The sequence below is a fragment of the Centruroides vittatus genome, unplaced genomic scaffold, assembly GCF_030686945.1.
Source record: "Centruroides vittatus isolate TY-2023 unplaced genomic scaffold, ASM3068694v2 contig_7, whole genome shotgun sequence".
In the NCBI taxonomy this organism is placed as follows: Eukaryota; Metazoa; Arthropoda; class Arachnida; order Scorpiones; family Buthidae; genus Centruroides; species Centruroides vittatus.
The window spans coordinates 1,849,041-1,866,920 of NW_027122442.1; the positions used below are offsets into that span (position 1 = coordinate 1,849,041).

Here is a 17,880-nt window from a genome sequence, read left to right on the forward strand (position 1 = left end):
AGTTGATTTTCAAAACTATAACTACAGTATATCTATTACAGGTATGATCCCTAAATTTGCCAAAATCAGTGGCTATGTTACCCAACATCATTTCTGTTAAACTAATTACTAAACTATGTATCGAAGTTGCAGAAATTAATGGGAGAGGGGGGAAAATATGCTTGCAGTACAGTACTTTCAAGGAAAATTGTAACAACAAATGTAAAAAACTACTAATCAGCACCAGCATTTTACTGTAAATGTCGGGTAGCTATTTATAATTTTTTTATGTTGTACACTAATGTTTTAAATGTGAAAAACAATTAAATTACCAGTTTTTACTGATCTATTTAGCTATTTTGAAGTGAATATTCTAATAAATTACAATTTCAAGTTTTAAAAGTTTGTAAACTAATTTTTAATTAGTTATTTTTATTCTAATTAACAAATTTATCTTTTTATAATCGCTGAATTATTAAAATTAAAAACTATTACATAATAGTAGTTTATCCTGTTATTAATTCACAACTGTAAAGTTATATGGCTTCAGAACGGTGAAAAAGCCATTTCGGATTCTGGTATACACAGTGTATTTTCTTATTAAAGATTGCAGCATTACTTCTTGCCACCTGCAGATGGCTACGCTTGGTCAGCCATATTCAGCAAACGAAATCAACGAGGCAGCTAAGGAGACAAATTCCCTGACTTTTTGACAATTTTCGATAAATTCCCTGACTTTTTGACAAATTCCCTGACATTCCATGACTTTTTCCGAAACTAATGAAAATCCCTGACTTTCCAGGTGCGTAGGAACCCTGTAAATATAATATTCATGGATTTTAATAGAAATAGATAGATACTCTATTAAATCAGAAATTACTCTTATTAAACCAGTGAAAGAAAATATTTCCAAATAAAAAAAAGATGCTGTTAATTTATTACATAGGCTGTTTTGTTTTATGGACCATCAGAGCTTGGAAAAAAAACAAGTGTAAATAACAAAATAAATTTATTAACAAAAGTTAGGTACAAACATGGTTACTTTTTGACATAATTACCATGAAGATTGAGGCATTTGTCTATCTGTGGACAAGCTTTGAAATCCCTTCTTCATAAAATGTTGCCACCGGTGACTCGAGATAAGCCTTAACGTTGTTTTCAAAATCGTCATTAGTCTTGGACCTCTGCCCTCCTAGCCATGTTTTACTTTAGGAAAGAGACAAAAGTTCCTCGGCACTAAATCTAGGCTGTATGCTAGGTGTTTAATCTGTCCTGAGTTATTCCCAACATATCTCGGGTTGTGATCTCTGACCTTGACCAGTTGACCCTAGATGTTTCGTTTCAGCATCAGAACGTTTTTGAAACTAGATGTCGCTAGTCGTCATAATTTTTATATTAAAACTAATTTTCAAAGTATAATTTTTTTTGGTTATTACATTTATTAATATATCTATTTTGTTTGTGCAAAATAAAACAATAATTCCGGACAATACAATAGCCACTATTATTCTTTTCAAAAATGTGTAATTTTTGTTATGCTTAACATCAACGAAAATTCAACATGGCGTCACACACAACGGAGAAAAGTTTGAACATCCAATAGGTTAAAAAGTTCCAAGCTAGGTGGAAGTCTGAATGGTGACAGTCTTCACACCATAAATATGTGAAGACTTCCACCTCTTTCCTGAACTGAAAACTTGGCTAGCAGGGCAGAAGTTTATGACTAATGACGATCTTCAAAGCAACATTAAGACCCATCTCAATCACCGGTGGCAACATTCTATGGAGAGGATTTCGTCCACAGATAGACAAATGCCTCAATCTTTACGGTGATTATGTCAAAAAGTAACCATATTTGTACCTAACTTAAGTGTAAATAACAAAATTAATTTATTACCATGTCTTTGTTTTATGGACCATTGGAGGTTGAAAAAACTGCCCTCATATATAAAGTATTAATGTAAGTTTTTATTTAACATCAGTCTTTTTTAATTAGCAAGGATGTACATTGTGTATATAAAAAAAAAATAATTTACATTATTTTTATCATATACACAATATTTGTTTAAAATAAAATTAGATAGATACAAAGAATCTCACAACTGAAGCCACAGTTTAATTGAAATATTGTAATATAGCTGCCAGTTGCTTTGAACTCTATTAAATAACGTACACCTATCCCTAGGTTTTGCTTTTACACGGTTTTTAAATGAAAACAAAAAAGTTTTAGAGACAGCTGTTTGTAGCCGTTTGCGTTATTCTCATGCACATTTGTCTAGAAACCTGTCTTCCCCTGAGATTTTTATCAGCTATCGTAAATACTGAAATACATTATGATTTTTTCGATCCAATACACTATCTCTATAGATAGGGACCAAAAAAATGGTCCAAAACATAAACTTCTATTGGGTGTAAAATTACGAAACTTGCTGAGGTTATAAACAACATCCAATAGAATGTAAATAAGCATTGTTTTAATTATTTCAAGCAACGAAATGTTACGTCTCATCTGACACTGTTTTGGTTTGCACGATTTTTGTACGAACGTATCTACAGTGTAAACTGAGGGATGAGTGTATATGATAATAGATACAAACATGATAAGCAAAAATTACTTACTTTTTCGACAAAATATCCAGTTCCAATATCAACAATTACTTTATTAACATCAACAATATTACCAGGGACATACATCTTACTTAGAGTCAAAGAGACTATTATAAATTTTAACAAAAACAATTAAAATAGAAAACTGATAAATTCAATCAATAAATATCAACCTTGTATACACAAATGTATTCTGTTGAAATACTGGAATTACAGACTTCTCTGACAATCTCAATACCAATTTACATTAAGATCCCTGAAAGTGAATTTCCTATTATAACTTCTCTCTTCTGTTTTCCAATGTTTCAATAGCATATCATTGCAAATACAAGGTATGTTAATGTTATGTTATTCTATGGAATATGAAGGAAACACCATTACAAGTGATGACTCCTTCACACATTATGTAATACCTACACTAAGTCAATAATTAACTAAGCTGTTACAAGTTTTACTGCTCTATTTGAGTTTCAAACAGTCACCATTTAAAAACAAAGTTATTTTAAAAAATAATAAAATAGTATTATGCTTTTGATAAATACAGTATTTTTCAAATCAAGCATGGACACAAAAACCTTTATAATGCAGCCTTTTTAATTTGGTTTTCTAATGTTTTCAGCCATTTTGAAAGGCCTTTGTCAGGAAATGTAATAATTGAATGATTCTCATTTTTAAACTGAAATTTGTTCTAGAACATTGTGCATATAAGACTATACATTTTTGAATTTTCTTATATTACTTATAGTTCTTATATTATTTATATGCATAAATACAATCTAATCTATAATGGTACTTGTACAGTACCAATACACACACACACACACACATATATATATATATATATATATATTAGGGTTTCTGAAACGGGATCCCGGCTGTTTTTTTTACCCCGGGAAATTTTTCTCATCCCGGGAAATCCCGCAATTTTTTTAAAAGTTCACTTTTTTCTTATTTTGTGTTAAGATTGAAGAAATTTTACAAATAGAAAGTATAATTAACTCATAAACTGTCAGAATGCCAGAATGCATTTATATTTATTAATTTAAGCCTGCTTATTAGTTTTTTTTGTTTATATGTCTCAAAAATAAATAATTGTTGAACTGCGGGCTTTGTAGTAATCCTCAATTGATACGTTCTGAAGTGATTCCAACAGAGGTTTTAAAAATTTGTATATATATATATATATTTACAGAAATTTTGCGAAAAACAATTCCTTACTACCACCTGCAGTGAATTATCTGGCAGAGTGAGAGCTCTGTATTCTCGCGATTATTATGAGCACAATTGCAATTGAATAAAATAACAATGTGGAACGTTTAACCTTTACCATAATACTACACATTCTATCTTTTTCTCCTGGTTTCAATGACCGGCCAAATCCCAATTAATTTCAAATAAGTTATTGCAGCTTTTTTGACAACGCGATTTTCTCGCTCGGTGTTATCGCTGTGCTGTCTCGCGATCATAACACGATAAGAAATTTAATACTTTTGATTCTGATGAAACCGTGTTGTAGTTTACTTTGCTTTTTTACAGACACACTACGGTGACATTATTCAATACTTGGCAGATTATTCATTACTTTATTCAGTTGGGACGCTATTTACAAATTTAATACTTTCAATTTTGCAACAATTAAAATCTATGTTTATTACGTAGCAATACCATTTAGTAATTGTGACCCGAACATTTATTTGGCTATTTTATCAATATTTTTTTAATTATTAAAAACAAAATTATAGACTTCATTACTGTCAATACTAGTTGTTAAATTTAAAAGAAAACATTCCCCCGAGTGCAAAAACAATTTGTTAGTCATTTAACTCACTACTGACAGATAAGGGAGTTTTTGAAAACAAAGTAATAAAACGATTAGCACTTTGTTGTCGTTCAAAGTGGGGGACTAGTAGAATCTATTACTTTCGCGGGAGAAAATAAAAAAAGCTTTACTCCCCTAAAGTTGAAAGATAATACAATCCTGTAAAATTTAACAAATCTGATGTGAATAACTGAAATTAAAATTATTTATAAATTGTGCATATGTCACACTTCCTTTTGTGAATTTGTGAGCTGCGAGTTAACTCAAGGATTTTCCTGTAATCGCCTATTATCTACATTTATACTACGTTATAATTTATAATTTATTTTGTTCGTAACCAATCCCTTTAATCAAGAATGTCAGAATCATTTGTTTGGAAATATTTCGTTAAGGATTTGAAAGAAGAATTTGCAACCTGTAATGAATGTAAAACACAGATAAAGTGTAAAGGTTTTTCAACAAGCGGCCTTATCAGACATCTGCGTAACAAGCATAATATTGACAAATTATCTGTCACTAGTACTAAGCGTACAGCCGAGGAAACTGGAGAAACTAGCAGTAAGCGATTAGCCTCTCAACAAACCTTACCATCGCTTTTTATTAAAAAAGAAACGTGTGAAGAAATAGTAACAAAACTTGTGACTTTAGATGGCATCTCTATCAACTCTATTACAAAAAGTGAGTTCATCAGAAAATCATTCACAGACAGAGGATACACTTTACCAAAAAATCCATCAGATGTAATGGATCTCATCCATTCGCATTACAAACAAATCAAACAACGATTATGTTCTGAAACTGATAGCCAAATAAATGGAGGATCAAGGTTTAGTTTATCCTTGGATGAATATACTTCACTAAACAATCGCCGGTATTTAAATATAAACATACACAAAAGTGACGGAACATTTTGGAACTTAGGAATGGTGAAGATTTCCAATGTTCTACCTGCAGAAACTGCTGTCCAAGTAATCAAAGAAAAGTTAAAAGAATTTCACATATCTTTAGAAAAACACGTGGTGGCTTGTGTTACTGATGGTGCAGCTGTAATGGTGAAATTTGGAAGGTTAATTGAATGTGAGCATCAGTTATGTTATGCACACGGAATTCATTTAGCGGTATGTGATGTTTTGTACCAAAAGTCAACCACTTCAGTAGCAGTCCCTCTTTCTGAAGAAATTCAAACTGAAGATGAAGAGCGCAATGACGATATTGAGAAAGATGAAGAAGACTTTAGTTATAGTATTGATTTTGAAAGTGTTTTGTGTGAGCGTTTGGCTGAAGATCCTTTCGATATAGATATTTCATTTGAATTACATGACACACTAGGTAATGAAATCGTCTGTTCTCAAATCATTAATAAGGTTAGAAAAATAGCAAAATTTTTTCGCAAATCACCTTTAAAGAATAACATCTTACAAAAATACGTTGAACAGGAACATGGGAAAAATTTGCACTTATTTCTGGATTCCAAAACCCGATGGAATAGCCTTTTAGCCATGTTAGAGCGATTTATTAAAATAAGATCATCCATATCGAAAGCAATCATTGACTGTAATAAAGATACGGACAATTTTGATCTTGACAAACAAGAAGTTACTGTAATTCGTGACATCGTGGCATCACTGCAGCCATTAAAAGCTGGAGCAGAAAAGCTTGGCAACAGAGGATCGACTTTACTTTCATCGGAAGGTATTTTTTCTTTTATTATAAATGAGTTAAATCAACTAAACACACCTTTTTCAAGAAGACTAAAAGAGTCGTTTATTCGACGCATAGCAGAGAGAAGAAATGTAAAACTGACTGGCCTCATACAATATCTCAATAGTGGAAAGAATTATGGAAAAGTTTCAACTTTCCCAAGTGAAAAAAGTTTGCCAGCCTTACCAACCAAGACTATGTTAATTTTATCAGCAAAACAGATGTTAGATCGTCTTTTTGAAGTATCTACTGATTCTACTTCCGGTGATACAGATCAACTACCAGATGTCGCAAGCTCATCTGCAATGACTTTAGCTGAAAAGCTTGATGCTGCTATCAAAGAAGCTGAGATAGACAGATCAAGAAAAGTGGACAACAAAAGCAGTACTGAAACGCGTCTCGAGAACGAAATAGAAATCTTTGAGGCTACAGGTGAAAAAACACACAACATCTGTCTTCTGTTAAATGCGTTAAAAACGATTCCACCCACATCGATTGAATCAGAAAGGGCATTCTCGGCAGCAGGACTTTTTATTACCAAATTAAGAACCAGATTGAGTGATCGGAGTATCGACCATCTTTGTTTCTTAAAATCTCATTATAAAAATTTACAGTAATATTTGTATTATGTTTTATTTAAATAAAAAATATCATTTTCTAAGTTAGAAGTTTGATCAAAGTTCAGTTTTTTTTCTTTAAATTTTTAACTCAATTCGTAGGCAATTTTTGTTATAAGCAGTTTCGAACAAACTTTAACAAATTTTTTTTTATTTGTGAATTTTCTACATAATTCAAAGGTATTTTTAATACATATTTTACACATCATTACTAATACGATTTTGGAGGTTGTAGAACACTTAAATTACTTTAAAAAATGAAAAATAATGATATCATTCGATTTCAAGATATTTTTTATATTTTAAAAATAATTTATTATATCCCGGAATTTCCCGGGATCCCGGGAAACAGTTCACTTTTATCCCGGAATCCCGGGACAAGCAAAAGACCGGGAAATAAGAAACCCTAATATATATATATATATATAAAATACATGAATAAATAACTAGATAAAATATATAAGTAACTAAATACGTAAATACAATAAATATGTAAAAATACAAAAAAATACATAACACAATTGCTAAAATACAGAAGAACACCAAAGTGTCTGCTTCTTTAACTGCTGGTCCCTTTATTTTATTATATGATATTCAAATTAGGCTTGCTCTCCAAGCTGCTGATATCTTACTGGACTCTCTAAAATTTATTGCTAATCCTTCTTGGTATGTCTTATATATCTACCATGATTCTGCATTTTTAGAGAGTCCAGTAAAATATCAGCAGCTTGGAGAGCAAGCCTAATTTGAATATCATATAATAAAATAAAGGGACCAGCAGTTAAAGAAGCAGACACTTTGGTGGTGGTTTCTATTTTAGCAATTGTGTTATATATTTTTACATATTTATTTAGTTAGTTATTTATTCATGTACGAGGGCTGTTCGGAAAGTTTGCGGCCTTGCCTATATGTGGCACTGCAAATAATTTAATTTTTGGCGAGAATTATTCAGACATCTTTGCTAAAGATACAATACCAATTTCCACTTGATTTGTTGTAAAGTTTTGCCATGACCGCTTAGCAGATAGTTAGTGTGCAAGTGCTTTGTCAAAAATGGAGAAGACGGAGACTCATGCAGTCATAAAATACCTGACGAAAAAAGGGTTGACCCCATCTCAAATCAAAGCTGACATGGATGAAGTTTTGGAAGAGTCTGCTCCTTTGTACACCACTGTGAAAAAATGGACAGCCTTTTTTAAATCTGGCAGAGAGAGTGTGGAAGATGACCCTCGCAGCGGACGGCCGTCAACTGCTGTCACTGAAGAAAATATCGACAAAGTTCACGATTTTGTGTTAGCAGATCGCCGTTTGAAAACGCGTGAGATAGCTAAGACAATAGGCATCTTTGTCGACCAAGTGCACCACATCTTAACTGAAAATTTGGGTATGACGAAGGTCTCAGCAAGGTTGTTGCCGCATCTGCTGACCGCCGAGCAAAATTGTGTTTGCACTTTGATGTCAAAGGAGTGTTTGGACTTCTACCAGAAAAATCCACAGGATTTCTTGCATTGGTTTGTGACTACTGATGAAATGTGGATCCATTGCTACACTCCTGAAACAAAAGAACAGTCGAAGCAGTGGAAACACCACAGTTCGCCACCACCAAAGAAGGCAAAGACAGTTCCATCAGCGGGGAAAGTGATAGCTTCAGTTTTTTGGGATGCTAAAGGCATCATCTTTATTGACTACCTAGAAAAAGGAAAGACCATCAATGCTGTCTATTACTGTGAACTTTTGGAAAAACTGAAGAAAGAAATCGAAAAAAAGAGGCAACACTTGAAGAAGAAAAAGGGTTCCATTCCACCATGATAATGCACCTGCATATTCCGCCAGAATCTCCAAACAAAAGATAAATGAACTTTGCTTCCAATTAGTTCCACATCCACTGTACTCACCTGATTTGGTCCCCAGTGACTTCCACCTTTTTCCAAACCTAAAAAAATTTTTGGCTGGAAAGAGATTCCACTCAAATGACGAAGTCATCTCTGAAGTGAATGAGTATTTTGCACACCTTGACAAATCGACCTATTGTGATGGCATAAAAAAGCTAGAACATCGCTGGAATAAGTGCATTGCTAATAAAGGAAACTATATTGAAAAATAAAAAAAGTTTTAACATTATTTTGTTTGTTGTTCTATTTGAGGCTGCAAACTTTCCGAACAGCCCTCGTATGTACGAAACTGCACATATAAGAAAATTCAAAAACGTATAACATTTCAGAACAAATGTTAGTTTAAAAACAAGAATCATTCGATTATTATATTTCCTGGTGAAGGCCTTTCAAAATGGCTGAAAACGTTAGAAAATCGAATTAAAAAGGCTACATTATAAAGGTTTTTGTGTCAATGCTTTAGTTGTAATTAAGTGCAGTTAACGAAGAATGTATTTTTCAAATAAGTTGATATAGACTTTTCTACATTTCTATTTGATAATCTATAATAATCTTAACGCTGTTTGCCGATTTTTCTTAGTAATATCTATCTATTACTAGAACAAAAGTGAAGTAATAAATAAATTCAATTTAAACTACTCTACTGGAAGCAAATAACAATTAAAATGATTAATCTATACTACTATATAAAGAGACAACTTATTTTTGTTTGTTAACTAACCGTGAAAACTAACGAACCAATCGTTACCAAATTTTAACTGTAGCATCCTTATGATCCCTGGAATGTTTACCACTAATCAAACCTACAGATTTTTTATAAAAATGTATTAAAAGAGTGATAAATGATAGGGGAATCTCATGGTCGGCAGGATGCCATGCATGTGCTCTTACCACCCACAGCCACACGTGCTCTTGCATCACTAGAGTGTAGTTTGAGAATCACCTGCTAGGTGGTAAAGCTCCACTTTTTGCTCTTCCACAGTTCAGGCTATAAAGTACACCAGGTGTTGAAGACTATCCTGGAATCGAAAGAGATACAGCACTTGGTAGAGTTTACATTATTCATTATAATCAAGGCAAATGTCTTCATCTGAGGATAATGCAATAAATCTAGTTTGACCTGTTATTGGGGCTAGAGATTGATCACCCAAAAATAATTAATGAACAATTAATTCAAATTTTCAAAGTTCTACATGTATATAAGAGCGGGCAAAGTCGCAAAAGGGGATGTTAGTAATTAATATTTGAAGTACTGCTTAAGACTGATAATTGATAACAATTGTGCATTATCAATTGCATGATGAGACTGTCAGCACAAAACAACAGCTTGAAAGTATATTTGCTTGAAAAAAAGATAACTATAATTGAACTCTAATCACAATATACAAGTTTCTATAAGAGTATTTTAACCTTGTTTTGGAATTGCTAATTCTAATAACATTAAATGATATAACAATATTCAGATTCTACTGAATAATGTAATATAATACAATATTAATTTTAAAGATCACAAATAAGGATACAGATGTTGTTAATGGTACCAACATTTCCTTTCCCTCAGTTTCGGGTGTTAATTTTTCAACACATTCACCAGATTCTTGATATTTAGTCTGTGCTATTTTTAACTGCTGAAGTGAAGTTCCAAATAAATCAATTTCCTGAAAATAATACAAAAAGATCTTTCATTTGTAATATAAAAAAATATTAATTTAAAGTTTGTAATTGAATGTTTAATTATAATTAGTGTAAGTAGTAGAATCAAGAGAACAGTAGTATAGAATAAAATTAATATGCTTAAACAGAGTTTGTTTTAAAGATAAATGTTTATTGAAGGTTCTGAATTCTGTTATTCTTTTAAAATATAAGCATTCAACGTTTTGAGACTATTCACTTCATAACACATTCAATTGTTATATTATTGTTAATTGTCTACTTGGACTTTACTTATTAATAGGACTTTATACTGGTGTTTAAAGATTGGCACAGTAATGAGAGTTAGTTCAGGAAAGAACAAAATTTCTTTATTATATCACCTGTAGTAATACATCTATATAATAAAATATAATAAAGAAATTTTGTTCTTTCCTGAACTAACTTTCATTACTGTGCCAATCTTTAAACACCAGTATAAAGTCCTATTAATAAGTAAAGTCCAAGTAGACAATTAACAATAATATTAGAATTTAAGGACAGTAAGGCTTTTACAATTACATTCAATTGTTGTTTGCCAATTCTGGAGAGTTCATAATAATGCAAACAATCTCTTGTTTTGAAAATAACTCAAACTGTTTGCAATAATGAACAATGTTCATTTATTGCAGTCGTAATCATTAAATTTGGGAGCCTGTCATGATCAATATATTATTAAGTGTTAAATATATACTATTATTAATTATTAACCATATTCCTAAGTGATGGTTATTACAAAACTGAAGTAATCAATGTAAAATTATAAGTTTTTTATTTAAAGATTAAAAAATATTTTAATAACAACATTTATTAATTAATTATACAGTAGAGCATCGATTATCCGACCCCCAATCAACTGTCACATCGGTTAACCGACTGTGTTCTAGTCGGCAAATTCAGATGTCCACTAGTGATGTGGCGCTACAATATTTGGCTATGTCTTGGCATGATCATGAAAGGGAGGCCAGTATTTAAACCAGGCTTAATTTTCTATTTTTTCCTTTATTTTTGTATTTATTTTTGCAAAATAAAGAAATAATTTTTAACGATACAATAGCGACGATTATTATTTTAAAAATTTTGTTAGGCTTAACATCGATGAAAATTCAATGCAAAGTAGGTTAATAGCGATATACTTGTGAAGGCCCTGAATATAAGAATAACGAGATTCGATTTAAATTTTTTATTTTATTTACCAACCGAGTTTCGACAGTTAGGGTTAAATCAAACACAGAAACAAAAAACGGAAAAACACCCAACAAATTTTCTCGTAAAAATTAATCATAAACCATCGTTCCCACGGTAATACTTCCTTGTAGAAGATGAGTTAACTGTTGAAAAATAATTATATCATGTAATTCACCATTGGTCAAAAAGGACTTCCACCCTTGACGTACTTCACAAAAATCTCGAACCCGAGATCCCGAAATAAAAGGAAAACGAACGATGACGCAGAGAGAGAAAGAGTTTCGACAACTGTCAAGTGTGTGTGTGCCGTGGATTATCATCTCCCGCCGTTGAAGCCGTCCATCCCATCTATCTACAGTCCATTGACTCTTATTTTCAAGCGAACTCTCGTTCCTCGGACTTTGTGCAAATCTCAGGATCACTAAGGTATTTATCCTACTCGCGATGTTTTGTAAACTCTCTCTCTCCAATCACTCGAGACGCAGTTTAATAATTCGATTCGATGATATAAATACTTCCAAATACGTTAATTGATGTATTCCCTATCAATCTCAAAATAAACGGGTATTTTTGTTTAATATTAGAAGAGTGTGCGTTTCTTCCTCCATTGCCACCATCTGGCATCCCACGATTCGGAAAATAACGCGTATCTATCCGCGAGAAGTTTGATAGATTGGTGTCAGTTCCTGACGTAAACGGGATCTTACGATCCCAAATCTGTAACTAATCATTGACCGCTCGAGCCTTAATCATCCTTTCGACAACCGAGGTCGGACCTCAAGGTCTTGTGCCGTTAAGAGGTAGAGAAGATAGGAATCATCCTCCATCTCCTACCCTCGGTTAATCTCACATACTAATTACGTTGGATATACTAATATACTATACTAATAATGTATTTTTTATACTTTTCGGTTATCCGACCAACCCCAGTCCCCAATTGAGTCGGATAATCGATGCTCTACTGTATTTACAACCTGAAAAACATTCAAATAATATAGATATAGGTAGTTACACTTAACTGAAATGATTTATAATGTTCATTTAAGTTACAACTATATTTCCAATTATATGTACAGTGATAAACGAAACTGATCTGCCTATCTTATAATATAATTGAGATGAGTTGATAATAATAATAATAATAATAATAATAATAATAATAAGTGCAGAGCCCAAACGGTTAGGAATTGAAGGTTAAAATTTGGTACAGTTGGGGTACATCACAAGAATGTATACTAAAAAGGGATTTTTCGAAATTCCCCTCCACATGGGGAGGGAAAGAATTAAGGATTACGCTGAAGAACTCGGCTTCTACTGTACTATTTTAGATGCAGTTTTTTTTGCATTTTTGACTGTGTTTTAGTAGGGTATGTCATGAGAATACACACTAAGAATAGATTTTTGGAAATTTCACCCCTCCCCCTGACGGAAGAGGTGGAGAGAGTTAGTTTTAGTCAGTATAAAGTGTAAATAATGAAGAAGGAAAATAAATAGTGGCACATATAATACACATTTTGGCAATTAATAAATATTTTTATCATTTCCACCTTTTGGGTAACCCAAAAATAATAAATCCAAAATAAACAAATTTGAACAAATATTTGAATTCATTCCAAATTCAAGTTATAATGTTCCAAACAATTTTTTTTTTACATTTTAGAATTTAAAATTAATAAGTAAGGTTACCATCAAGTTAATTCCCCATTATGATGAAAAATTTTCTAATTTTTTAAAAATTTTATAGGTTATTTAGTATTTAAAAGGATTTTTTATTTAAAGATTTATTCAGTTAAAATTCAATAATGATTTTAAACACTTTTTTTTTTGCATTTTTGACTGCAGTTTAGTAGGGTACGCCACAAGAATGTACACTAAGGAGGGATTTTTGGAAATTCCCATGGGAGAGAGGGAGAGGGTTAAGGATTACCCCGAAGAACTCGGCTTCTATTGTACTACTTTAGATGCGGTTTTTTGCATTTTGCAGGAAATCAAACATATATTTAGACCCATCTAAAAATTCTCTAATTACTCTCAGAAGAGGGTGAACCTAATTCTTGCACCCAGTAAGATCAGCTATAATCTAATAGTCTTTGCCGATATATATATATATAATCATACCATCAAATAGTGGTTATATATATATATATATCAACCACTATTTGATAATATGCGTTATCTACAGGATATGGCTGTGTATGTATGTATGTATGTATGTATGTATGTATGTATATATACAGTGGTGATATTCGGCGGGTTCACACAGGTTCGGCCGAACCCGTTGTTAAAATTTTCAGTTTTCCGAACCTTGTTAAACACACGGAACATTTCTCAGTGGGTTTGTTTTTTTTTTTAAAATATATTAAAATATGCATATTATACTCTGTAATACTACTAAACTAGAGCCTTATACCCTGTTTGTACCGAGCATTTCAATCTAGATTGTGAGCAAGGTATGTCTTGGTGCGATCTCTCTCGACCGTTTCAATCAAGGTTTAATCGCGATCGATTCAAGAGAGTTCTTGAAAGTAGATCCAGTGATAAGAGAGATCCCAGAATGCCACGCGCGCGAGATAATACAAGATGGCTGTCGAACACATGTCGGGCTATAGACAGTGAAAGAAAAAGTATAATGTATCTCGAGAGATGATGACACGTGTGTATTTCCAGAAGCGCCATTTTGCAGTAAATATCACCCCTGCCTAAAAAAAAAGGTCGACAGCCCTAAAATATTATCGTTACCTGCCCTCCACCTATGGCTCATTAAGTTCCAAGTACGCCACTGATTGTTAGATATACGGTTGCAAGAAAAGATATTGTATTTATTTCTATTCGAAACTTCCATTTCATTTGTCGGTGATTGTCAGAGAAAAATTTTCTGCTAGCAAACCCCTTATTAAATATTTCGAATATCACCACTGTATATATATACATACAATGCAAAAACCAAACAGGTGGCAACATGTGGAACAGACAAAGCATGGTATCAGCATTGATAGCTTAGTCGGATCACGGGAGGGGTACAAATATACGACAGTCGTATCTACAGTTTTGTTTTATCACGAGACGGTCATAACCCGAGATATGCCCGTACTCATTTTAATTTGTTTGAAATAAGAAGTGAATTAACAGTTGAAAAATTCAGTTATAAGTACAGTACATCATTAACTAAGCATGGATGTTTGCCAGCTTTCAAAAACAAAAGCTTTCTAGAAAATAAAATCATTTTCTTTAGACTTTTCCTTGATTACTTTTACACCAATCAATATTTTGAAGCCATAGCACAGCACTAGTAATAGTTCTTTTAAAATAACGATAACAACCTGTTACAGTTATTTACAAATAAGTACTTTTCCCATCATTAGCTTGAAACCTCGTGGATACAACAGATTAATTACCAACTCATACTTATTTGTAGAAATGGTTATAATAACGCTTTTATTAAAATTTTGTTTCTACACCACATTACCTGATCTAATTGTTGTTTCAATTGGGTTAATTGTGGTAGTCCTAATGTGGTAATGTCAATGGCTTGTGGCTTGCCTCCCGCCATGTTGAGTTATTCGTTTTCGATTGAAGCGACACCTTCCTTTTCACTCATACACAAAATTAAATACACGAATTTAATTCATTATTTCAAAAATATAATATTTGTACAAGGCGAAAAACAGACGTTTCTGAAATATAAATATTTCACAGCCACTTAAAAGTATTTTATTTGATTTATATGGTAATAGTGCTTGGTATTATATTATATGGTAATAGTGCTAATAAAGAAATGAGCGGAGACGGAGTCCACTCGCCCACCGGTGGGGCCAAATCTCACTTCTCCTACATCTGTATGTCGTATCTCACTAGGATTGCCAACCTTCTGTTGTAAAAACTCTCTGAACAGACTTGAAATTCCGCGTAATACTAATAGAATTCCTCCTAAAATCTAAAACAAAATCTCCCTAAATAGCTTTTTATATCCCATTTTAGGACCCCCTTTGTCTTAGTCCATGTGCCTGTGCACTATCGTATCTGCCTAGTTACGGCATTGATAATATCCTTTGGTTAATTATGAAAAAAAAGTCTATTTCATGTAGCGTCGTAACTAGTCTTTTATGCGCCCGGTGCGAGCTTCTGTAACTACGCCCCAAAACTATGATATAAAACTTGGTCCAGGTCATTTCTACGCCCCCCAGGGTCTACGCCCTGTGCCTGGGCACCGCTCTAGTTATGGCACTGATTTCATGATATAGCATGAGAAAATGCAATTACCGTTGAGAAACGCGTGCTAGGCTTGCTGTTGAAGAAATGATTTGTGGTCCATCCCTCAGAATCGAAATGTTTTATGTCCACTGCTATACACGAATTTTGTGTAGAAATGATTCTCGTAACGTGAAAACAATAGGACAAAAGTTTCAAGAGTCTGGCCTTAGTGCGATACAAGAGGCAGATGCTATTCAGTTTTTGTATAAAAGTCTAAAAATGTGGAGCTACACAGTCCACTTGGCATTGTGACACCCATTTACACGCGCAAGCGAAAAAAAGAAAAACAAAAATATCGAGTAGTCGAAATGAATAGAGATTTTAACGATTATAAAAATGTCAAAATTGGCATAAGTTGCCAAAATTTCTCCGCATTGTTTAGAGCAGGGGTCACCAAACTTTTTCACAGCGGGCCAGATAACTGAGAGAATGACGAGCGCGGGCCGCATAACAATTTTGTTCAATACAGCACAAAGAATACGAAAAAAATAATAATAATAAATAAAGACAACCAACATATTTATTTACGAATACTCAAACACGATTGCTGCAGTAAGCTCGTAATCGCTTTTGTCAGAAACTTCATTGCAGGTACCGTACTTACACAAAAAGTGCTCCGATATCCAAAGTCGCCGAATTTTTTTATTTCGCTGATTCTCCTAAAAATTATATTATTGTCAGATGCAAAAATCAGATTGAATCACTTCTGGCATTTATACTTACTATGTAAAAAAAATTAAAGTAAGTGTACGTTCATCTACAAACTATATTTCCATATAAATAATTTTATTTTATCTCATTTGTGGTGCCCACCAGTGGCCAAACGATCTTAGTTCCCTGAACAATGGGAGTTCGGTCGTGGGTTCGCGCATTGCTCGGACGAGCTGCCCACGTGGAGTTTTATGGGTTTTCTCCACCTCTAAACGCCTAAATAAGGGCCAGTTTCCCATAAAAAGACCTCCCGGAAGGCACATCGCCCATAAAAAGACCCCCTAGGCAGATCGCCCAAGTGTTGCGTTGCCATAACTAAATAAACTCATTTGTGGTACAGTATGGTGGCGGGCCGGATGTGAACTGACCTCGCGGGCCATAGTTTGGTAACCCCTGGTTTAGAGCAAATGAGAGTTTGAATGAGATTAAAAAATTCAAATGCGCTATTAAATTTTTCTGATTTTAGGTCGAGCAGGTGAAGAGATAAAGGGAGTCTTAGCTCCAGTAGGGTCAGACTTTGACGATTTTACTCGTTATTAGCATTTACAATTTTTTTTTTATAAAACCCATCCCTACCCTTAAAATTAAGCTATTTGCCATTTCATAATAGTTAAAAAATATAAACATTTTTTAATATCATAACAGATGTTGCCAAAAAAATCCTGCAACGAATTGCTTAACTTTCTTGGCAACATTTGTTGCCAAGAAAGTTAAGCAATTCGTTGCAGGATTTTTTTGTGTCTGCTGTTTGGAGGCCTTCTAATGCCAGACATGCCAGTACGACAGAAAGACTTCATGTACGGCTGACGGAATTTGAGAAAAGCCGCATCATTTGGCTGAGGGAAACAAGATGGCCATTTCGCCAAATTGTTTGCCATCTGGGGCATTTGATCAGACTGTGAAGACATGTTGGGACAGTGAATACGTGAGGGCAGGGTCTGAACACTCCAGACATAAAAAGGACGAAGAGAGACGATCGTTTGATAGTGAGACAATCACGAACAGTTGTGACGGCGTCTTTGTCCGCTATCTAGAGGCAGATGAAAGCTACAGAACCTGTCTTTTCTTGTACCATCAGCACCCTAACAACGTCGGCTTCGTTTGTCATAGTGCCATGATAGAGAAACGTGGACTGCTACCAGTGGCGTGCCGTCCATGGAAGCGCCGATTCCCTTGTATTTTCTAAAATATAAATATATATTGTGCGATTATTTTCATGTACTACATTTTAACATACTTTGAATACTTAAAATTGATATTTTATTATAACTGCATTATGTATCTTATTACGAATTTCTATGCATGTGAAAAACAATGATAAGATTGCTATTGTATATTCGAATATAAATTCGTATATTTTCAATGGAAGCGCTGTACTATCGAATACGGGACAGCTTCCACGTCGTAAATATTTGAATGGTGTAAA

General features: G+C 33.3%; 1 protein-coding gene across 1 annotated transcript in view; it reads right to left on the minus strand.

Moving 5' to 3' along the window:
- Pfdn5 (prefoldin 5) overlaps positions 1–15,079 on the minus strand; it is a 31,399-nt gene extending 16,320 nt beyond the window's left edge. The window contains exons 1-3 of the mRNA XM_067276595.1: positions 14,959–15,079; positions 10,139–10,273; positions 2,599–2,673 (exon numbers count right to left, since the gene is read on the minus strand). Coding sequence (XP_067132696.1) covers positions 2,599–2,673; positions 10,139–10,273; positions 14,959–15,042 — 294 coding nt within the window. The 5' untranslated portion in view covers positions 15,043–15,079. The remainder of the gene's footprint in view (positions 1–2,598; positions 2,674–10,138; positions 10,274–14,958) is intronic.
- Between the last annotated feature and the right edge of the window lie 2,801 nt (positions 15,080–17,880).